This window comes from Xenopus laevis, chromosome 8L (genome assembly GCF_017654675.1).
Source record: "Xenopus laevis strain J_2021 chromosome 8L, Xenopus_laevis_v10.1, whole genome shotgun sequence".
NCBI classification, from domain to species: Eukaryota; Metazoa; Chordata; class Amphibia; order Anura; family Pipidae; genus Xenopus; species Xenopus laevis.
This window is the reverse complement of record NC_054385.1, coordinates 2034726-2059082: the sequence shown is the minus strand read 5'-3', so window position 1 is coordinate 2059082 and position 24357 is coordinate 2034726. Positions and strand designations below refer to the sequence as shown.

General features: G+C 43.8%; 1 protein-coding gene across 6 annotated transcripts; it reads left to right on the top strand.

The window, feature by feature from the left end:
- The first annotated feature begins 412 nt into the window (after positions 1-412).
- On the top strand, positions 413-23745 carry nsmf.L (NMDA receptor synaptonuclear signaling and neuronal migration factor L homeolog). Of its 6 annotated transcripts, none has more exons than XM_041572278.1 (16): positions 413-858; positions 8196-8257; positions 11774-12250; positions 12353-12428; positions 13140-13145; positions 14797-14865; positions 15475-15539; positions 15622-15711; positions 15963-16084; positions 16180-16263; positions 16387-16420; positions 16783-16853; positions 17716-17795; positions 18272-18374; positions 18492-18567; positions 19179-23745. In XM_041572278.1, the coding sequence occupies exons 1-16, from the start codon at positions 566-568 to the stop codon at positions 19274-19276; spliced, it is 1806 nt and encodes a 601-aa protein (XP_041428212.1). In that variant the 5' UTR covers positions 413-565; the 3' UTR covers positions 19277-23745. The 6 variants fall into 6 exon arrangements, with proteins under 6 accessions (XP_041428212.1, XP_041428213.1, XP_041428214.1 ...); XM_041572279.1 differs by having other exon boundaries at positions 416-858; positions 15475-15527; XM_041572280.1 differs by lacking the exon at positions 14797-14865 and having other exon boundaries at positions 416-858.
- Positions 23746-24357: the final 612 nt, after the last annotated feature.

The following is a 24357-nucleotide window of genomic DNA, read 5'->3' as shown; positions in this document are numbered from 1 at the left end:
CTTGCCCCCTCCTGGGGGTTGGATTTAGTCGGCCGTGGAGAGTTTTTGTCCCAGAAAAGTCTGTGCTCAGTTTGAGAATGTTCTCATTCCAGTAATCTGTGACCTGCACATTAAGATTTCTTTCCCTTATAACCCAAAAAATTGGCCCCAAATACAACAGATAAAAGAGTTTGTTCCCTGCTGCTACAGATAGAAGAGTTGCGTTCCTGCCGATACAGTATAGTATTAATTTCCCTGCTGATAAAGTATAGAAGAGTCGGATCCCTGCCAATACAGCATAGATGATGTGAATATGCCTGTATACAGTAGGTCAGTTTGTTGTGTTACACAAGGTACCAACTAAACTGCTGAGACATAAGTCGGACCTTCGTTACATCTCACTTGTATCCGTCTCCTCCTTAGAATTCTCCTCTCCAAGACTCCAATGATATCAGAGCATCCATAGGAAGAGGAGGAAGGCATCCTTTGCCCAAACAAGGATCTTGCTTCCTGGGGTTGTGTGTGTGTGTGTGTGTGTGTGAGAGAGAGAAAGAGCTTTGCACACCCCTCCCTCCTGCAGCAATCAATGAGAGACAAGCACACAGCACAGTGCTCTCTGCAGCCTCCGGCACAACTTACACAACCGGCTATTGGGATTCTTGTCTCCAGCATCGCACCTGCCTCACGTCTGGAGATTCACGTATCCAAGGGCACCTTTATTCCCGCCAGCCTCCTCCTTGCTTCAATAGCCTGGCATCTACTTCCTGGGCTGCTCGGATGTGTTCCCAAATCCCCTTTCCAACCAAGGATGGGCACAGCTGTCTCCAAGAGGAAAGCGCTGAGAAATGACCCCATCTCTAATGTAGCAGCCAAAGTTCGGTGAGTGACCTTACTTCTATGCGAGGGAATGGTGGGGTGGGGGTGCACCAGGGTGGCAGGGGGTTCTGGGCAGCTGAAGGTGATGTAAGATGCCATGTTAGTGATTCTAGTGGCAAAGTGATTATTTCTTACATTGTTCCCGACCCCCAGTAATATCTGCAGGGCAACTGTCTGCCATAGGATCCAGAGTGAGCCGCCGTCTGCAACCAATCATCTCCGGCTGTGTCTGCCCTCCCCCTACCAACTAGGCACCAGCTGGTACCAGCCTAACATCTGCCATCACCCTCAGCACTGTGCCCTCTTTATAGCAGCACCTTTACCCCATGTACATGGATCATCTCTAGTTTAGAGACTGCTGCTGGTACCATAGCACAATGGTGCAACTAAATGCTACAGATGCCAATGCCATGCTTTCCTCTTGTTCTGTGCCAAAATGGTATAATTCTGGCACACTGACATATAGCCTTGGTTGCTGACTCTTCTATACTTTATCAGCAGGGAACCGACTCTTCTATCCTGTAGCAGCAGGGAAACCGACTCTTCTATACTGTAGCAGCAGGGAAACCGACTCTTCTATACAGTAGCAGCAGGGAAACCAATTCTTCTATACAGTATCAGCAGGGAAACCAATTCTTCTATACAGAGTAGCAGCAGGGAAACCGACTCTTCTATACTGTAGCAGCAGGGAAACCGACTCTTCTATACAGTAGCAGCAGGGAAACCAATTCTTCTATACAGTATCAGCAGGGAAACCAATTCTTCTATACAGAGTAGCAGCAGGGAAACCGACTCTTCTATACTGTAGCAGCAATGAACCGACTCTTCTATACTGAAGCAGCAGGGAAACCAATTCTTCTGTACAGTAGCAGCAGGGAAACCGACTCTTCTATACTGTAGCAGCAGGGAAACCAACTCTTCTATACTGTAGCAGCAGGGAAACCAATTCTTCTATACAGTAGCAGCAGTGAACCGACTCTTCTATCTGTAGCAGCAGGGAAACCGACTCTTCCATACTGTAGCAGCAGGGAAACAAACTCTTCTGTCTGTAGCAGCAGGGAAACCAACTCTTCTATACAGTTTACAGTAGCAGCAGGAAAACCAACTCTTCTATCTGTAGCAGCAGGGAAACTGACTCTTCTATACTGTAGCAGCAGGGAAACCGACTATTCTATACAGTTTACAGTAGCAGCAGGAAAACCGACTCTTCTATCTGTAGCAGCAGGGAAACTGACTCTTCTATACTGTAGCAGCAGGGAAACCAACTCTTCTATACAGTTTACAGTAGCAGCAGGAAAACCGACTCTTCTATCTGTAGCAACAGGGAAACTGACTCTTCTATACTGTAGCAGCAGGGAAACCAACTCTTCTATACAGTTTACAGTAGCAGCAGGAAAACCGACTCTTCTGTCTGTAGCAGCAGGGAAACTGACTCTTCTATACTGTAGCAGCAGGTAAACCAACTCTTCTATACAGTTTACAGTAGCAGCAGGAAAACCGACTCTTCTATCTGTAGCAGTAGGGAAACTGACTCTTCTATACTGTAGCAGCAGGGAAACCAACTCTTCTGTCTGTAGCAGCAGAAAAACTGACTCTTTTATCTGTAGCAGCAGGGAAACTGACTCTTCTACTGTATACTGTAGCAGCAGGGAAACCAACTCTTCTGTCTGTAGCAGCAGAAAAACTGACTCTTCTATCTGTAGCAGTAGGGAAACTGACTCTTCTATACTGTAGCAGCAGAAAAACTGACTTTTGTATACTGTAGCAGCAGGGAAATTGACTTTTGTATACTGTAGCAGCAGGGAAATTGACTTTTGTATACTGTAGCAGCAGGGAAATTGACTTTTGTATACTGTAGCAGCAGGGAAATTGACTCTTCAGCAGCAGAAGCAGGGAAACCGACACTTTGATTCTGTAGCAGCAGGGAAATTGACTTTTCTATACTGTAGCAGCAGGGAAATTGAATTTTCTATACTGTAGCTGCAGGATAATTGACTCTTCTATACTGTAGCAGCAGGAAAACCGACTCTTCTATCTGTAGCAGAAGGGAAACCAACTCTTCTATCTGTAGTAGCAGGGAAACTGACTCTTCTATACTGTAGCAGCAGGGACCTTTTATTTCCTGTAGTCAGTGCTTGGCCTTTCTTTGTATATAACAATATACTTAAATATAGTTATTTCTACCCCCTGAAGTTCCAGCAGCCCCTGCTCCCACCCTTGTGCATCATGTTTCAGAAGGGTTTGTTGTACTGGTGTAAGCTGATGCCAGTTTGCCTGTGCCTGGGCACATCTCCTATCCGGAGAGACCTGAGAAGGAACACGGTGCAGCCTCATTATTGCAGTCTAATTGCAGGGTAAAAACGTATCATCCTGTGGGACTGAACTGAGTTCTGAGCAAACATCTCCCCCCCCCCGGCACCTACACACATAACAAGGCTGCCTCTCTTCCTGGCACCGTGCCCACCTTGCCCTTATACTAGTCAGCCACTTTTAATGATGGGTATAAAACAGATTTCTGGGAATGATATAAAATGCTAATATTTCATGGGCTGCCGGGAATACTGGGACCGTTCCAACCCTGGGTGTCATTAATGTGACTTGATGGTGATGAGTTGCATGTGAAAGTGCCGGCGAGAGGAGCATTAATACTCGGGTACCAGTTATTACTCCCAGCTGATGGACACTATCACCAAGGTGACACAGACAGACCATATAGTAGCATGACCCTCTTTAGATGGCAAGCTCTTGAGCCCTTCAATTACAATGGCATTGTGTGTAGCGGGTCAGACTGTGCAGTGCATGGAATTAGGGAGCAGAGAAATGTACATTTTTAATCAGATATTTATGCTGCCTCGGTTACAGTCACTGAGCTTAAGAAAAACCTCAGTGTCCCCTCTACATCCCCCCACACACACACATGGTACCCCCTTCTCTCGTTAGCCAGATAATATAGGTATAATAATATATAACATAATCACCCCTCTGGCTTGTGCTTTATACAGGGATCCCCATTAGCAGAAACCCTTTCCTTTCTTGAATCAATCTACTGTTCCCGCCAGCACCATGTGTCACACCATTCAAAGACAAAGTAAGATTTATTTTTATATATTAAAAGCAACGGTTACGTCTGATATGTGGGTTCCTTCCATGGCTAGGCACTGTATACCTGTCCCCCAAAATGCCCTAGAGCCAATGAACATGGGACTGATCCGGCACGGTATCTGGTGAGCCAAGAGACTGATTAAAATGGGACCTTTATGGCGCATCATTAAATGAAGCCAAGGTGGTGACATCATAATGGAAATTAAAATAACGGGCCCCAGTTTTTATCCTGCAATAAAGGGAAAGAATAACACGGCTATAAAACAAACCTGCATCAGGCGAGATTTATGTGCATACAGCTTGCACTTTTATGGCCCAAAGTCATGGAATTCAAGGTCATGCTCCCCAAGGTTAAAGCTTGGCGTTCCCACATTTGAGCAGGCCATAAAGTGGGTGCAGGATACAGTGGGGTCCATGTTGTGCCCATTGAAGCGTTTCTATTAATTAAATCAGCGGGCACCTATAGGGCACCCTGCAAGGACATAATGTCAGCGTGGTGGCCAGTTGTCAACCTCCTCTTCGGGCAGTGGGTGCTGGGTATAGTGGGATCAATGTTGAGCCCAAAGAAGTTCTTATTTCTATATAATAAAGTGCAGGCACCTATAGGGCACCCTGCAAGGAATGAATGCCAGAGTGACGGCCAGTTGTCTCCCTCCTCGAGCATAAAGTGGGTGCTGGGTATAGTTGGGTCCATGTTGTATTCATTTCTACATAGTTAAGCACAGGGCACACAGCACCCGGCAAGGAATGAATGTCAGAGTGTGATGTTTTTATCTGTGACCAGGAGAGGACGAAGATGAAGGGAGGGAGACAAAGCTAACGAGTGGGAGATGGTGCAGCTAAATGCTTTGTTTCCAGATGCTTGCTCTCAGATAGATGTCCATGCACTCCTCTTCCCAGGCACCAAGGTAGCAGGGAGTTGGAATGAGCCGCGGTGGGTAACAAACGTGCCACGTAGAATGAAATTAGCCCCAGAGTTAAATCTAAAATGTCCCAACATATTCCCCACTGGCACCAGACAGGGTTGGCATGATGGCTTCCACTGCCCAACACAAACACAGAGGCTGCACTTTGCAATGACTTTGATTGGTCAGCAACAAACTTTCCCAATCCCTCCATAAATGCACCCAAATATCTTACAGATCCTCTTCTATCAAACTAAATCTTTCTGCCCTCCCTCCATGGGGCATTGCCCGTTCCTGTGTTTTTCCTCCCATTTCTGAGAAAATACAAACCACAAAGCCTGGAAGTAAGACGCTGCCAAGAAGTAGCTTGTTCCAGTCCAGGCTTGGCACAGCTTAGTGATTACTGAGCGGGCACCCTTCCCGAGCAATGGCTGGCTCTGTGCCACCCATATGATTATTCTGTCCAGCTCTAGCGTGGGAGAATGATTCTATTGTGAAACCCAGGCAGTTGGAGGCACGTGGAATTGTTCCCCAAAGTGGCAGTTGGCACAGCTCTCTGACTTGGGCCAAATTGTCAGGTAACATCCCAATTTGCTCCCCGTCTGGCAGCCTCTTTCAGCCGTGGGATTGTGAGATACAACTTGCTGTGCTTGGTGATGTCATCAGTTATAATTAAGTGCTAGTGATGTCATCAGTTATAATTACGTGCTTAGTGATGTCAATTGTGTCCCGTGGCTTAATGAAACCTGTGTATTAGAAGATATGATCTACACCAGGCACGGAGTACATACTAGTTTGTAAACATCTTAGTTACCCAGGCCAGCTCTTAAATCCTCAACACTATGGGGAAACGACATGGGGCTCCCAGAGGCTGCTGGGAACTGTAGTACAAGCAAGAAGTCTGGAGGGGTATGTGGGATAACTGAAGGTGGGTGCAGGTAAGGGTTAACACACTTGCTTTGACACTGATTTTAGAGAAAACAGCGCCATCTAGTGGTGACTGTGCTGAAGGGCCCCTATTCAGAGGCTGCTCACTGGAGCACTGTCTTGTATCTGTGATTAAGTCTGAGCCGCTATTTGAGAGAGAGAAGTGGGGGGCAATGGGAGACTTAAAGGGAAACTAGACACACACACACACAGCACAATAGATATATAGAATATATACAATGCACAGTCTGGAGGAGTTAGGCATGTATAAAGGGATTAGAGAGATAATCCTTCCCTAGAGGATCCTCATTAATAGAGAAAAGCAGATAGAGGAGTATTAAATCTTATTGTATTATAATTCCCCACTCCACTTCCTACAAAGGGCAACTTCACTCCTTCCCAGAGGAAACACTTATCTGATTATTTACATAGAGAGGGTCCGGCTCACACACAGGGGCGTTATAACCACTAACTGGGGGGGTTGTTTGATTCATTCAGCCCTGGGAGCCTCGATGATTTTGGGGTCTGATGTCTCTATTGTGACACTTCCCTAGCGAGTTGCCTGTGGTGCCCCCCCTCCCTCACACTCGCGCATGGAGATGTGGGTGGACCCTCGCTGCGAGGACTTTTATAGATTCAGCGTGGGCATCAACTGGAAAATACCAACAGGGACAGAGCAAAGAGGCGTCTCAAACTGCCAGCCACAGGGGCAATGCCCCCTAATTACTGCTTATATCTCTTAGGGGGAGACTGGGGTGAGTGCTTATTTGTGCCCTGGGTACCCCTGGAACTATAGCAGGGTGACACCCCAATGTTTCTATATATGTGTAACCTTGTTATGAGCTAAGGGGGCCCAGTCTGAAGGTCAGTTAGGGGGAGATTTGGGGTGAGTGTTTATTTGTACCCTGGGTACCCCTGGAACTATAGCAGGGTGACACCCCAATGTTTCTATATATCTGTAACCTTGTTATGAGCTAAGGGGGCCCAGTCTGAAGGTCTGTTAGGGGGAGATTTGGGGTGAGTGCTTATTTGTACCCTGGGTACCCCTGAAACTATAGCAGGGTGAGTGTTACCCCAATGTTTCTATATATCTGTAACCTTGTTATGAGCTAAGGGGGCCCAGTCTGAAGGCCAGTTAGGGGGAGATTTGGGGTGAGTGCTTATTTGTGCCCTGGGTACCCCTGGAACTATAGCAGGATGACTGTTACCCCAATGTTTCTATATATCTGTAACCTTGTTATGAGCTAAGGGGGCCCAGTCTGAAGGTCAGTTAGGGGGAGATTTGGGGTGAGTGATTATTTGTATCCTGGGTACCCCTGGAACTATAGCAGGGTGACACCCCAATGTTTCTATATATCTGTAACCTTGTTATGAGCTAAGGGGGCCCAGTCTGAAGGTCAGTTAGGGGGAGATTTGGGGTGAGTGCTTATTTGTACCCTGGGTACCCCTGGAACTATAGCAGGGTGACACCCCAATGTTTCTATATATCTGTAACCTTGTTATGAGCTAAGGGGGCCCAGTCTGAAGGTCAGTTAGGGGGAGATTTGGGGTGAGTGCTTATTTGTACCCTGGGTACCCCTGGAACTATAGCAGGGTGACACCCCAATGTTTCTATATATCTGTAACCTTGTTATGAGCTAAGGGGGCCCAGTCTGAAGGCCAGTTAGGGGGAGATTTGGGGTGAGTGATTATTTGTGCCCTGGGTACCCCTGGAACTATAGCAGGGTGACCCCCAATGTTTCTATATATCTGTAACCTTGTTATGAGCTAAGGGGGCCCAGTCTGAAGGCCAGTTAGGGGGAGATTTGGGGTGAGTGATTATTTGTGCCCTGGGTACCCCTGGAACTATAGCAGGGTGACCCCCAATGTTTCTATATATCTGTAACCTTGTTATGAGCTAAGGGGGCCCAGTCTGAAGGCCAGACACCAAGTTGGCTTATTAAAGGGCAATAATACCCAAGGCTTATCCTTGCCTTGGCCTGTGTACAAACATCATTTGACAGCCCTGTTTATATAGAAGCCAGTGCCTTGATTCCTTTTTTAATTTGCTTTCAAATTGCAAATCATACTAAAAATGCTTGAAATGTCATTCTTTAATTTCCTATGTCTTTTTAATAAAGACATTGTTTTGTTCTAAGCAAAGCCAACCCAGATGATCTACATACTAAAATAGAACAAATATCATCCTGTTTAGCTGCTTTTCATCTTTATTTATGAACAGTCAGCACTGAATAATTGTGTGCCCAGAACATTCCTTCTCTGTGTATTTGTATTTATACATGTGGGAGGAGGGAGCTGCCATATTGTTTACAAACCTACAGTATAAGGAGTGTATAGGAGACGTTCTCTAACCGGCATTATTTCTTTCATTTCCTTGTTTTGTCTCCGTGGGAATTGAACCCATAGAGCTGCTCGTGCTTTCGGGGAGTATCTCTCACAGACCCATCCGGACAGCAGGAACGGCTCAGGTAAGAATTAAGTTTTCTTTTATTATAAAAAAAAAAGCAATTTTCCCTTTAACTTCCTTTCAACACCCAGCGACAAAGTCAAAGCTTTCTCACTGCCAGTCTAATCTGAGTGCCACATATAATGAGAGCAGATGCAGAATGTTATGTTAAAGGTCAGGGCACGGGGGCCTCTGTGTGTAGTACAAGGCGTTTGTACAGCAGCACTTATTGAGGGTAATTACATTGATCTGTTTACTTCATTATCTGCAGCCCAGCGGGGGCTCATCTCACAAACTTGCTGGCTCTGGTGATTGAAACAAGTAATTAGGTCCCGAAAACCATAATTTGCGTCTGGCCCTGACTCTGCCGCGGTTTTCACAATAGAAGCTTTATTCTCTTGGTATGCAAATGCTCGCTGTTCTGCAAAGCACCGCCCAGGATGGGTCCAAAAATGTAATTAAATAGACCGTGGTGCTGGGAACCTTTATTAGCAATCAGCATTCTTCCTAAAATATTATATATAAAGACCCACAATCAAAGGGCCCTTAGGTCAAATCAATGGGACAGACATAAGGATGTACTGGGGGGGGGGGGAATAAGCCCAAGTTCTTTAGGTAGATAGGGGAAGGGACAGACTAGATGGGACAGACATAAGACAGTACTGGGGGAATAAGTGTGAGTTCTTTAGGTAGATAGGGGAAGAGACAGACTAGATAGGACAGACATAAGACAGTACTGGAGGAATAAGTCTGAGCTCTTTAGGTAGATAGGGGAAGAGACAGACTAGATGGGACAGACATAAGACAGTACTGGAGAGGAATAAGTGTGAGTTCTTTAGGTAGATAGGGGAAGAGACAGACTAGATGGGACAGACATAAGACAGTACTGGAGGAATAAGTGTGAGTTCTTTAGGTAGATAGGGGAAGAGACAGACTAGATGGGACAGACATAAGACAGTACTGGGGGAGGAATAAGCGTGAGTTCTTTAGGTAGATTGGGGAAGAGACAGACTAGATGGGACAGACATAAGACAGTACTGGGGAGGAATAAGTGTGAGTTCTTTAGGTAGATAGGGGAAGAGACAGACTAGATGGGACAGACATAAGACAGTACTGGAGGAATAAGCCCGAGTTCTTTAGGTAGATAGGGGAAGAGACAGACTAGATAGGACAGACATAAGACAGTACTGGAGGAATAAGTCTGAGCTCTTTAGGTAGATAGGGGAAGAGACAGACTAGATGGGACAGACATAAGACAGTACTGGGGGAGAATAAGTGTGAGTTCTTTAGGTAGATAGGGGAAGAGACAGACTAGATGGGACAGACATAAGACAGTACTGGGGGAGAATAAGTGTGAGTTCTTTAGGTAGATAGGGGAAGAGACAGACTAGATGGGACAGACATAAGACAGTACTGGGGGGAGAATAAGTCTGAGTTCTTTAGGTAGATAGGGGAAGAGACAGACTAGATGGGACAGACATAAGACAGTACTGGGGGAGGAATAAGTGTGAGTTCTTTAGGTAGATAGGGGAAGGGACAGACTAGATGGGACAGACATAAGACAGTACTGGGGAGGAATAAGTGTGAGTTCTTTAGGTAGATAGGGGAAGAGACAGACTAGATGGGACAGACATAAGACAGTACTGGGGAGGAATAAGTGTGAGTTCTTTAGGTAGATAGGGGAAGGGACAGACTAGATGGGACAGACATAAGACAGTACTGGGGGAGGAATAAGTGTGAGTTCTTTAGGTAGATAGGGGAAGGGACAGACTAGATGGGACAGACATAAGACAGTACTGGGGGAGGAATAAGTGTGAGTTCTTTAGGTAGATAGGGGAAGAGACAGACTAGATGGGACAGACATAAGACAGTACTGGGGGAGGAATAAGTGTGAGTTCTTTAGGTAGATAGGGGAAGAGACAGACTAGATGGGACAGACATAAGACAGTACTGGGGGAGGAATAAGTGTGAGTTCTTTAGGTAGATAGGGGAAGGGACAGACTAGATGGGACAGACATAAGACAGTACTGGGGGAGGAATAAGTGTGAGTTCTTTAGGTAGATAGGGGAAGGGACAGACTAGATGGGACAGACATAAGACAGTACTGGGGGAGGAATAAGTGTGAGTTCTTTAGGTAGATAGGGGAAGGGACAGACTAGATGGGACAGACATAAGACAGTACTGGGGGAGGAATAAGTGTGAGTTCTTTAGGTAGATAGGGGAAGGGACAGACTAGATGGGACAGACATAAGACAGTACTGGGGGAGGAATAAGTGTGAGTTCTTTAGGTAGATAGGGGAAGAGACAGACTAGATGGGACAGACATAAGACAGTACTGGATGCCAGTGTTTTTCCTCTAATCCCTCTGTAGAGATTCACACTGTAAAACTGTAATTAGCAGTTACAGAGCGAGCAGAACTTGTCATTTATGTCTGTTACTTGTCTGAGAATGAGAAATGTGACTTCTACATGTGTCATCATTCATAAATTTACTTTAGTGGGACTGAGTCCCTGTGCCAGTAACAGGATAGGCCCCAAATGGACTGAGCTCTGTGAATATAAAACGCCCAATGCAATGAGTGACTGGTTCTGGAAGGAGGGCCCCTTGCTTCCATGTTCCCTGTAAATCAAGACCTCATTGCACAGGCACAAGTAATTAAGAAATTCTCTCAGCAAAACAAATGTATCTGAATTCCCAGGGAACAGAAAAGATCCAGTTCTAATCCTGTTTCGGTTCTATTGATCCGTTACAGATCTCAGTACAGCATAGACTTATCGAAAACGTTTTTCTTTAGATCTATAAAATGTGAAACAGTGAAACAAGAATCATTGGCTGGTTTCCAGATTGATTGTTGCATTCATTTCCTAGTGAATATATATAAGGGGTGAAGGTGTTCGGCCGACAGTTAATCACATCCTGTTATCCAATAATTTGATTCGTACTGGGGAGTTGGTTGATGAAGCTGACTGTAATTAAAACGTTGGGTTGGGTTTAATTAGTTCTGAACTTCTGTTTCTTGCTATAAATACTACTGCACCTACTGAGATTTCTTAGGGCAGGAGATTTTATTATGTTGCATACCCAGTAGCCAGAAGAGTCAGGAACCTCTACCAGCTCTGTATTTGGGACTGGCCAACTGGACCTCCTAAACAGTACATAGAACCAAAGAAATTCCATTGTAAGAGCAAATTCACCTAACTAGCTGTATCTGGTGTTTAAATAGTGTTGGACCAGGCTTCCTTGGGGCCACCAGAGAACTTAAGGCCTGGTGGGAACTGTCCTTTGCTGGGGCCCATTGGGAGATCCTCTGGTTCTCTACTAGGCCAGCCCAACCTGGAGTCTATAAGATCCCTAAATATCAATGGAGCAGCTTAGAAAGCAAAATGTTCATATGAAGAGTATAATTACAGTTGGCTAAGATGTCCAAGCTAGCCAATGCTATGTGACCTAAAATGTATGGTTTCAGAGTTGGGTTGAGACGGCTGTTGAGTTCTTATGGTATGAATCGTGCATTCTTTACCCATTTCTTTCCCTCAGATCACCTCCTTGTCCAAGAGGATTCCCCTGAAATGCTACAGGCCTCCCAAAACAAACGGCGTCTGTCCTCCATCTCCGACAGCAAACTAGACAGGAGCTTCTCAGAAGAACGTGGGGAGAAGCTTCCCGGCGAGGGATCCAAACCTCTGGTGTACACCATCTCCGGGGAGAGGCCCATGCTTTCCGACCATGAGAGCGACAGCATGGAGCTGGTGGTGATGAAGGACGGACATGAGGAGAAGCACCACCATTCCCACCACCATCACCATCCACTGCAGAGCTCAGGCAGTGCCCACAACATCGCCAGGCCATGTAAAAGCTGGTCAGGGAGCAGACAGAACTCTAAGGAATGCCCCAGCTGTACCAGGCTAACGGTACCCACCCAGCACTCGTTTGATTTGGAGCAACACCAGGCCAGCGAATCAGGTTGGCGCAGGAAGAAGCTAGAACGCATGTACAGCATTGACCGAGTGTCTGGTGAGTAGACTAGGTGGTCAATAACTTACTCCTTGTGCCTTTTTAGGAGGGTTAAATCTTAGACTCTAATTATACCCTAAACTTTTTGTGTTTGATCCATAGATGATGTCCCAGTGAAGACATGGTTTCCTAAAGAGAACCTTTTTACCTTTCAGACGGCCACCACAACTATGCAAGCGTGAGTATCCCGGCACAGGCCTGCCTTCTTTCCTTGGCACCACTCAGGGCAGAACCTTTCAAAATTCTATCACTTTGGCTCCATTCTTTAGAAAGCAGGACTGTTTTCCAGCCCTTGCTTGTTGATAGAACATCATCATGGCCCCCTACAGAAAGTTCTGGAGAACAGCCCAGCATGCCCTTGGCATTCTCAGATACACCTGTGTCTGGCCCAGTGAGCTGACACAAGCATTTAGCCCAGATGAAGGCGCATTGATCATGACAGAATCAGAGCACCTTCCTAAGCCCAGATACGCTTCCCTCAGCACTTCCATGACTCACGCTGACAAAATGTTCTCCAACATGGTGGCTCCCGGGGAAAATTTGCACATGGTTATTTTACAGGAGAAAAACACAAACGCCAGGAATATTCTCTGCTGATGAAGCAGCAAAAAGTTCTGTTGTTACTGGGTCATGGCATAGCTTGCAGTCATGGATCAATAGAGGGGTTCAGTCTGACCTGGTTCCCTTTGATGGATTGTAGCAGGTGCAATGAGGCCTTAAAGGCAAAGCAAAGTTATTTGCCCTATAGTTTTCTTTAATGTATAAGACTGGGGGTATAATGGGTCTAGTTTATTGTGCCACACGCATAAGTTAGACATCACCCCCATTGTTAGTTGTACAGGATACTGACATTGCCTTTTTGTCTCTCCTTACAATTCCTGTTGATCAGTATCTCGTAAGTAACTCCCTGCAACTGCATGCCGCAGTGTTGTGTTAGTGGCTGCGCCTGTGCATGCTCTTCTATAGATCACTGAATCGCATGTTTCTTGCCATTGTGTTGTTCTGTCTGCACTCGCAACTTCTGTTTAATGCGACACACATAGTAGTGACATTCCATTCTGTTCTGCTCATTCTAATTACTGGGCTGCCATTCACTCACCCAATGAAATCCGTCTATAGAATGTAACAAGAAAATGAGCCACTTCCCTGCATTAGCCGACAGTCATTATTTAATCTATTGATTCTCTGACAGCCACACAGATCAGCTGAATGCTATAGTTCCAGCAAACCCAACTATAATTATCAGCACATTGTAAGCAGTGCAGCTGTTCCTCTTAACTCTGTGTGTGATACAGTATTGGAGAAATTCACTGGAAAACTGCATGGCTGCTCATACACTGGTTAACCATAGGGGCTGTAGCCCCCCGATATTGTTCTGACTAACACTGCAGCATATCTCCCTATATACAGAATGCTGTCTGCTTGCTAGTAATGATCATATGTGAGCTGTGTTCATATATTATAAGGGATAATGCACCCCCTACTGTAAATGAAAAGGATATTAGAAGTCACTGAGGGGTTGTTCTATGACCATATAAAGGCACAAGGCTGCAGGCTGAGTTATACAGGGAACTCTGAGTATCACTCATGTATTATAAGGGATAATGTACCCCCTACTGTAAATTATAAGGATATTAGAAGTCACCGAGGGGTTGTTCTGTGACCATATAAAGGCACAAGGCTGCAGGCTGAGTTATACAGGGAACTCTGAGTATCACTCATGTATTATAAGGGATAATGTACCCCCTACTGTAAATGATAAGGATATTAGAAGTCACTGAGGGGTTGTTCTGTGACCATATAAAGGCACAAGGCTGCAGGCTGAGTTATACAGGGAACTCTGAGTATCACTCATGTATTATAAGGGATAATGTACCCCCTACTGTAAATGATAAGGATATTAGAAGTCACTGAGGGGTTGTTCTGTGACCATATAAAGACACAAGGCTGCAGGCTGAGTTATACAGGGAACTCTGAGTATCACTCATGTATTTTAAGGGATAATGTACCCCCTACTGTAAATGATAAGGATATTAGAAGTCACTGAGGGGTTGTTCTGTGACCATATAAAGGCACAAGCTGCAGGCTGAGTTATACAGGGAACTCTGAGTATCACTCATGTATTATAAGGATAATGTACCCCCTACTGTTTAATGAAGGAGATATACTTGGTCTGTGGGGTTCCTTTGCCCCAGGCTATATCAGAGTTGCCTCATGGGTAAGGTTGCCACCTGGATGATAGTTAACTGTTATTAATAATGTCATTAATATGGAAAAAAAACATCAAAATATAGGAAATCTGGCATTATTTACAGAAAAGGTGGCAACCTTACCCCCCGGAGTTAATAAGGGATGTGAATCCCGATAATAAGGGGTGTGAATCCCGAGCCCGAGGATTTTGGTCTGGCTGTGCTTCCGACTCCATCGTGTCTCCATTCCCGTTAGTGTTTGTGCTCAAAAAAGTCTGCGTCCTGTTTGTTGTCGTTGGTGTGGGCCGGTGCCCGTATGTGGCCTCCACTGGTTAATGACACAACACGGTTTCTCAGGGCCTTCCGTGGCTATGCCGAGAGGAAAAGACGGAAGCGAGAGAATGATTCGGCAGCGGTTATACAGAGGTAGGGTTACCCCCCCCATTCATGTCCCATCCAATAACTGCAGCAAACCCAGTAAATGCTGCTCTTCCTAATTCTTCATTTTTCTGTTGTGTTTAACTCTTTGTCTTCCTACAAATTGACACGAACGTATAACTTCCATGTACCTACCCTTCCCAGGTTCCATAGATACTGATACAGCTTGCTTTAGGGACCCCCATTTGTGGAACTTGGGGCGCCTTCTTCACTTGCACCCAGTGACTAGGATTTAGTTGGTTGCTGTGAATATGCCGGGTGGGAGGTATAAGATATGGGGCTGATATAAGAATGCACTTTCCTTGCTCCCTAAAGTACATGATAGGGACAGTGATAGGCAGGCGTAAAGTCTCCCTTATAGGCTAGGCTAAGTGAACTCGTTATGGGGTTACATAAAACTTGGCCCATCTTCCCTGCTGGTGCAACCAACTTTATAATCAGATAAGCAAAATAATCCCCAGGATTCGGTGCAGCCAGACCAAAATAAGGGCCAAACCAAGTGTCTCTCATCCCCCCAAATGTGTTACGTCCCCCTATGATATTCTGCAATAAAAAGAATTTCTTATTAACCCACTCCCAAATCATTCCTCTCCGCAGACATTTCCGCAAACACTTACGAATGGTCGGCAGCCGGAGGATGAAGGCACAAAGTAAGGATTCGGGTGGGTTCGGTTCTGCATGAATCCTATGGGTTGGGGAATGCAACTGATTTTATTCCCATGATTCTCTGTGGTTGTTTTGCAGCCTTTGCCGATCGCAGGGAGAGGAGCTTCAGCCGGTCCTGGAGTGACCCCACCCCGGTCAAGATCGACTCCATCCATGACTCCCGAGAAAGTGAGTGTGTTATGGACAATTATAGGGCCCTTTGACTGCAGGGGGCCCACGGGGTATAAAGGGCTGGTATGTAATGTTTAGGGGGCTCTAAAGTTGTAAGTGATATCAAAATTCTCCCAAATTAAGACCTGGGGGGGTTCAGATGGATTAGGGGGTAAACATCTCCTGACATTTAGAAATGTTGCCCCAGTAATACCCCAATCCCTGGATTTTAAGGGCAAGCTAAAGTTCAGCTGTTTTTTCTCTCGCAGGCCATGATCTTCAGAATTCTTCCGCCACTCTGAACGAGGAATGCGACTCCAACTGGGAGGCAGAAAAGGAGATGGAAATTCAGTCATGCGAGGGGGACGATTTTATCCCTCCAAAGATTATGGTATGTGTCAGTCATTGCTTGTGTGTCGGTCATTGCTAGTCAGGTACCACCAGTCTGGGCTATGGTGTCTGATCTCGTCCCTTCTGTCTTTTCAGCTAATTTCATCCAAAGTCCCCAAAGCCGAATACATTCCCACCATCATCCGGAGAGACGACTCTTCCATCATACCCATTCTCTACGTAAGAACATGTTACCCTCCATTCTGCTGGATAAGTTCTATCCTTGCATGAAATGAGTAGTGAGAATCCAAATTCTAATTTTCAGCCTAAACTCTAACGTATTTTCTCTTGTTTCCTTCACAGGATCATGAACATGCCACATTTGAAGATATTTTGGGTAGGTTGTTTGTATTAAGCAGACAGTGGTTTAGTCTCACTCTCCCTCCCAGTGGATTTCAGGCTGAATACTAAACATGCCTGGCTGCATGGAGGGTTGAGGTTATTAATAGAATGGTTTCATCACTTGGAGCAGTAGATGCCAAAGAAAACTTGAATTTATGCATACATTACCACAACAGCCAGAAGTCCCCATTGGGGTATTTATAACAACCCCCCTCCATTTAACTGGAGAGCTGCTGAACAGAAAGCTAAATAATTAGAAACCACAATAAAATTGAAAATGAAGCTCAGTTGCAAATTGTCTGCATCATACTTAAAAAAGGTGAACTGCCCCTTTGACATCTATCTCATCTCTTACAGAGGAAATCGAGAAGAAACTCAATATATATCGGAAAGGCTGCAAGATCTGGGAGATGCTTCTTTTTTGCCAGGTGAGTGCGAGGAAGTTGCCCCTCCAACATGCTGTAAAACTGTATATATATAATTTATCCGTGTCGGACTGGCCCACCGGGATACCAGGAAAACTCCCGGTAGGCCCAGGTGTCAGGGGGCCCTTGAGCTGCTAAAGATTTGGCCTGTTTCATTGCTATTTCCTATTTCTTTGAGAACAAAGAGGTTAAATATATGGAATAATAGATTATAGTATGTAAAGAATAGAGACTAGGAGAATAGAGGTTGATTGAGGAGAAGAATAATAATAGTACTGAGAGTGGGCCCCTGGTCAATGGTCTTTTGGTGGGCTCCTGGTCTAAGTTTTTAGGGTGGACCCCTGGTGTCCCAGTCCGACACTGTAATTTATATAGCAGCTGAATTCTGTGTGCCAACGTTACTTACCCAGAGCTCTGTACTTCCTGCTCCTGGGCTGCTCTCTTTCCCATGGTCAAAAAGGAGCTTCCCTATGGGTTAATTATTCCAATTTACCCTCATATTTACCAAGAAATAGAGCTCTGATTCTCTGTACTTCCTGGTTCTGGGTTGCTCTCTTTCTCATGGCCAGGCAGGAACCTTCCCCTGGGTAAGTGAATCCAATTTCCCCCAATACTTACCCAGGTACACAGCTCTGATTCTCTGTACTTCCTGCTTCTGGGCTGCTCTCTTTCCCATGGGCTTGATTCCGGACAAGAGGCATATTAACAAACTAATTTTGTATTGATTTCTATGGCTACAGCCAGAAAAGAAATGCAAGGAGCAGCCCATGTGTAGGAGGGTAACTAGGGCAGTTATAAAGCAGATATAGTTTTGATTGAATGACTAATACATGAATATCTGATTGATTCTTTTCTTTGCTTACAGGGCGGGCCTGGGTATCTGTACCTGCTGAAGAACAAAGTCGCTACGTTTGCTAAAGTAGAAAAGGAAGAAGATCTCATCCTGTAAGTTATAGTTTAATAAAGGAACTGCTCTCTGCAGGGGGTGGGGTCTTGAGTGGACCCCCAATCTGAGGATACTGAGGGATATACTGAAACACTATTAAGCATAGACACAGCAGGTCAGTTACAATGTTACTATAGGGAGAAACATAAAGGCATAAATGAAACATAATATAAGAAATGGTTCTATGGGTCAGCCAGGGGCATAACTACAGAGGAAGTGGACCCTGTGGCTGCAGTAGGGCCCAGGAGGTAAAGGGGTCCATGAGGCCGTAATTAATGAGCAATTTCAACATATATTTGTAAAACAGGTCAACCTCTGCATATTTTGGGGGCCCTAGAATGAGTTTGCTGTGGGACCCAGTAGTTACGCCACTGGGATCAGCAGGTAGACATTAGCCTAGAGGCCTGACCCAGTCATTAGACCTGAAATTGCAAACATATTGCTTTATATTCAATTTCATGGGCTATATTCACAGATTTTGGAAGCGGCTGGGTCGGCTTATGAGTAAAGTGAATCCAGAAGCCAATGTCATTAACATCATGGGCTGCTATGTGCTTGGGAACCCCAACGGAGAGAAGGTGAGTTCAGAAAGAACCGGAGACAACTGATAATGACAAGTCTCCAATGTTGCCTGCCACTGTGTGCTTGTGCCAAGTATTCCCCAAGCTCTTCCTCAATAGATGCTTTTCTTACAGCTCTTCCAGAACCTAAAGAATCTTATGACCCCCCATCGGATCGACTTCAAGTCTCCACTGGAGCTTTCTGCACAAGGTACAAATTGGTCAGGAGCTTCTGGTATCTTGGACCTTGGTCTGAGATCTGGAATTCCAGCGTGTATTTGGTGTAATTTGCTGCTTGGAGGATTAGAGTGTCCTCCCTAGAGGTTCAATGAGATATCAGAATGTGGGATGGGGCTAATTAAACCCTTATAACCAATGACCGTTGCTAAGCTCAGCTGAACATCCAAATGGACTTTATGATGTCCTCATCTGAATTATATGATTGCATGCATCTCCTTGACCTCTTTACTATATCTCTAATTCTACACCAAGGTTTAGATCTCAGGATGGTATTGACTCTTTAGTATCAACTGTCTTTGAATAAATGGTTGATGTGCCAACCTCTATCGAAGGATTCCCCTTAGCAAACTGGTCTTGTGAAGGTGTGGGTCACCTTATTAGGAACATGGTTGGGTTTTAGAAATACAATCAATACTGTAGGAAAGGGGTAATTGTAATGACACAGTTGTTTCAGATACAGGGTAGAGTTAAAAAGTCCCACCATGATTAAAAACCAACTCACATTTCCTCTGCTTCCCCCCCCAAAAAAAACACCTCTATTGCTCCTCCACCTCTTCTTTCCGGGCTGGACTGACCTTTCAGGAAAGCAACTGATTGAGAGATACTTTGATTTCCGAATGTATCGCTTATGGAAGACTCGTCAGCACTCAAAGCTGTTGGATTATGATGATATTTTATGAGTCGAAGGAAACAACCCTTCAAGAAAGGGGGCAAAGTATCTGGATGACGCCACCTCTTGGGAGTAACTCTTTTGCTATTTACTGGTGGCAAGATGAGCCCATTTGGATCTTCAGGAGAGAAGAACAAATGTAGCAGCTCAAGAGAGATTCAGGTGAATGAGGAGGGTGAAGTTCTCTATGGTTGACCAGTTGGGTCAAGTTGCTTCAAGGCTTGCCGAGCCGGAAGACAAGTGTGTAGAGGGTCAGGAATCAGAAGCCTTCATAACACTGAGCTCCACGAATTCAGGGCAAATGAAAAAGGATCTGTATTTTGAGATCCTTTCAAGACTTTAAAGCTCAGGTTTTTTTAAGACAATAACATTGCAGCGTCTTGCACTAACACGTGAGGACTCACAAGCCTTCAAAGAACATCACACTCAACTCTTTTTACATTTGTAGCAAAACCAGGTGATCCTTTGATACTTGGGTGAAGTTGATGATGATGATGAAGAAGAATCATCAGCCTGGCGCCATTTTGTTCTGCTCAGCCATTGATAAGTGAAAGCCAATCAATATTACTTCAGTGAATAACGAGTGGAAGTATTATATATATATAGCGATATTTACAGTATCTACACATATATATCTATATCTTATTGAGGGGTAGCTTTTTTGTGAGGTCGACTTAGGAAATAAGTGCAATATTTTTTTTTCATAGTACAAATAGCGTTTTTCAATTGTTAGACAACGTTGCGGGTGGTTAGTAGGGTCCATGTGGGATACGGTCGTTGGGCATCTTCCACGGGAATATCACCAGCAACCCTAACCAGCCGCAGACTTCTCAATGGCGGAATCTGTACATACATCCAAAGCCCCATTGCTTGGTCCAGTATAAACCAAGTGTGTAGAACATTGACTTGCAGTAGCTTCTCCTTGCAATATAATAGGTACCACTTTGTAGTCGTTGGTAGGACTTCTCTGTGTAGGACTGGTAGGACTTCTCTATGTAATCACTAGTTGATATCTACTTATTTCTATATACAAGTTGACTGGCCTGCATAAAGGCTTGCCATATGTAATTTTACTTTAGATCAGAGCTCAGGTTTGGTAGATCTTTATAAATATATATACATATATACAAATTAAGCATTTTCATAGCTAACACCCCAGAACTTTGCTGTCTCCCCCCTAATTTTGGGGGTTACGTTGTTTTTATTTTTTGTAAAGACAGCGAGGCCTATCTCCTCCCCCTTTCCTGATATTGTGCATTGATTCATCAGTAATATAGAACACGCTATTGCCTGCTATTTTAGCGACCGGGCTTTCTAGGGCTCCACCACCTCACTCTATATTGTAAATGTCTACTAGACGGTGCTCGGCCAGGTTTATTTAATGGCCAAACCACTGCGCTTCATTTAGCCTAAAGTAGAAGGAGGGCGAGTCCCTAGAAGCGTAGTAGCCACGGTCATGTTTCAGTCTGGTCCTTGAGTCTTTATCTTCAAACGTTACGTTGGGCTCCTATGGAATCCCAGTTGACTTTTCTGTTGAGGGGTTCCAAGGTTGATTGAGACACAGTAGTGAGGCTCATCTGCACAAAAGGGGTCGCAATGACTTCATTAACATGGAACTGGTGCCTTGTTGAACACTACTCGACTCATTCTTCATGATTCCATCTTCCACTCAATGGTCCATAAGAAGCCAACGGTGGTCACACTTACCTTAACCCCACAATCAGCAATTCCATCATTATGTCACCAGATTAGCTTTAAAACATATTTGATGGCATTTCTTTTGTCAAAACTGCACTGACCGTGGAAAGAAAACCTTCACAGCTTATAACATAAATCCTCAAACAGAATTTGAGTAGTTCTGTTGGATATTGAAGATGAATTTAATAATTTAATACATAATCATTTTAAGTGATCTAAAATTCCAATGAAAACTTAAAACAGTAGGAAAAGGGCAGTGCCCATTCCATTTTGACTTTATTCTGCCCTTTTTTTACTTTGTGAATCCCTAATTGTATTTTTTTTATGGAATCAGAATTTGTTGCTCTAAGGGGCAGATTTATCACATCCAAGACTGTTCTTGACTAGAAAATTAAAGTTTTTCAACCTTATGAAGTGCAAATACATAAATATAAACGATCGGGGGCTAAAAGCAATTTTTAAAACTGAAGCTATTTCAGAATAATATTTTTGGTTGAAATAAATTTGCCCGACTCGTTAAAAATGAAAAGTAGAACGTGTTTTGGCATAACTGAGTATTTCTACACGATTGGTAATTGACTTTTCAAGGTTCAAGTCCAAAATAAACTAGAAATCAAGATTTTCAAATTTGGATAATTTGGTTCAAATGTCGATAAATCTGCCTCAGAATCTGGATTTAGAGGGTTTTATTTCAGTTTGAAGTTATTATTATTATTTTTTTTTTGGATTTCGACTATTATCCTCCGCCCGGAATGAGAATGTTATAAAATCGAGATCTGTTTTGGTGTGAGTTATATCCTCATGCACACTTTTCAAATAAAATATTATAGTAAATATATAAATTTAGTGAATTTAAGGTAGTGGTGGTTTTTCCATGTAATGTACATGTACAGTGAGGGAAAGAGAATATCATGTACAGAATATAGATTGGATCTTTCCCTTGCGCAACACAAGTAATAGTCTGACTTTTGGAAGTTTGGAGGCTGAATATAAATTATTTGGTAAAAAATTTCCCTGATTTATATAAAGTAACATAAAAAGTGAAATCATCTTTTTTTAATATCATTTTTGGGTAAAGCCTTAACATTATTCCATTTTATTTGGAATGCCAAGTTTGGAATGAAAAGTTAGGAAAATTTGGAATTTGCATTTTATATTTGCAAAAAAATTCTCGCTTTCAGTTACACGACTAAGGTTTTAGATTCAGTGTGGGCAAATTTATTACAATTTCTGGGTGGGGCACCTCCGCACCATAAACAGTGCTTGAAAGAGATAGAAGACCGCAGACCCAACTCCTTCCTCTAAATGCTTTTTTTGGGGTGAGTCTCACAACTTTTGGGGTCAGCCAATCTTTAGGAAAGCATTGATGCACATGGTCTACTCTTTGGTGGTGCACCTTCACACCTCAATCGTACATACTGCTTCAAATGGATAGAAGACCATAGACCAACTCGTTCCTTTAGTTGTTTTAATGGAGAATCACACAACTTTTGAGGTTGTCCAATCCTTAGGAAGGAATTGATGCACATGGTCAACTATTGGGTGGTGCACCCTCACACTACAATTGTATGTACTGCTTTGAAGAGATAGAAGACCACACACCAACTCCTTCCTCTAGATGCTTTATTAGGGTTTCACAACTTTTAGAGTCACCCAGTCCTTAGGAAGAAATTGGGGCACATGGTCTCCTCTTTGGTGGTACACCTTCACACCTCAATCGTATTTGCTGCTTCAAAGTGATAGAACACCAAACACCATCTCCTTCCTCTAGATGCTTTATTGGGGAGTCACACAACTTTTGGGGTTGGCCAATACTTTAATTAATTGATGCACATGGTCTACTCTTTGGTGGTGCATCTTCACACCACAATTGTATGTACTGCTTTGAAGAGATAGAATAGTACACACCAACTTCTTATTCCTTTAATGGGGAGTCACACAACTTTTGGGGTCACCCAGTCCTGTGAAAAGAATTGGCATGTGTCTACTATCTATTTGAAGCAATGGATTGAAACTAGAGCAGAATATGAGTTGCATGGGGATAGGGGCATCAACAGGAAGCATTTAAGGGTCTTCACTGAAGACAGATAAAGTATTTTCTGTATTATTAGTTATTAATATTATAAAAAGAGAGAATTTAACTATATGTATATCGTGGGTGTTAACACCCAATAGGCTTCCACAATATGTTGGGTGTTTAACCACCAGAAACATGTATGTAAATATGTCTATTTATAGGTATGTGAACATGCTAGTCAGAAATAAATGGAGATCTAGTAATAGAGAAAATGTACCTCCATGATTTCATTGTAGCTGAAATGTAGAGTTGGGGCCTTGGCAGGCAATCTTGTATTTACTAATGGGATCACGGGATGTGGTGACTGTTACAGAAGAGGAGAACAAGTAGTACAAGGCTTCATACCAACATCATCAGAGCACAAAAACCCTGGGTATTTGGGCTGGAAAGATGTAGAAGCTAGACGTTCTAGGTTTATCAAAAGTTGCGACATCTAGAACGTCAACTTAGAAACTACCAGTGTAGTGACCACCCATTGTTTAACCTTCCTCCCCCCCCCAGTGCTGGGCGTATATATCTAACTAGCAGTTAGGAACAGGCATGCCCACCCTAATGGAGGTCCATCCGTCGTTGATTTCCGTAGAGTGCCGAGAGTGTGATTTTCTAACCTTTCCAAAGTGCAAATTAGCCATGTGACATTTGGTGGGCAGCGTGGGGCAAATCCTCTCGCTGTCATTTCTTAATAAAATCTGTTGATTTATTCACGTTCCATGTGTTTGTATTGGTCCTTTGACCCGTCTAACTGATGTGATGCAATGAGCTATTAAATCTTAGACCATGGATAATTACCTTCACCAATGTCCCCCCCCAATGGTGGATAATAACAAAGACAAAGGGGTGGCTTAAATGCTCCATGCTTAAAGGGCTTGTTCACCTTTAAATGAACTGTTAGTATGATGTAGAGAGAGATATTCTGAGACAATTTGTTTTCATTTTTTATTATTTGTGGTTGTTGAGTTATTTAGCTTTTTATTCAGCAGCTCTGCAGTTTGTCATTTCAGCAGTTTGGTTGCTATGGTCCATACAGCACTCGGAGTCAATGTTGTATGTATAATACATAATGATCAGGGCAGTGACTATCCAGTGATATTTAATGATAATTTGCCATTGGTCTCATTTTCTCTCTGCACCTCTGCTCCACTGTAACTGCCCCCTGCTCCCCAGACTCACGCCCCTCAGGTACATTTGTTCTACCAAATACTAAACCTTCATATGGATTGCTAATTCTATCATGTGACTGCCAGGCATCTATTAAGTAATATCTGTTATTTAATACTGCCCATTTTATGCTTTATATGGCCTTTAAATTAATTCAG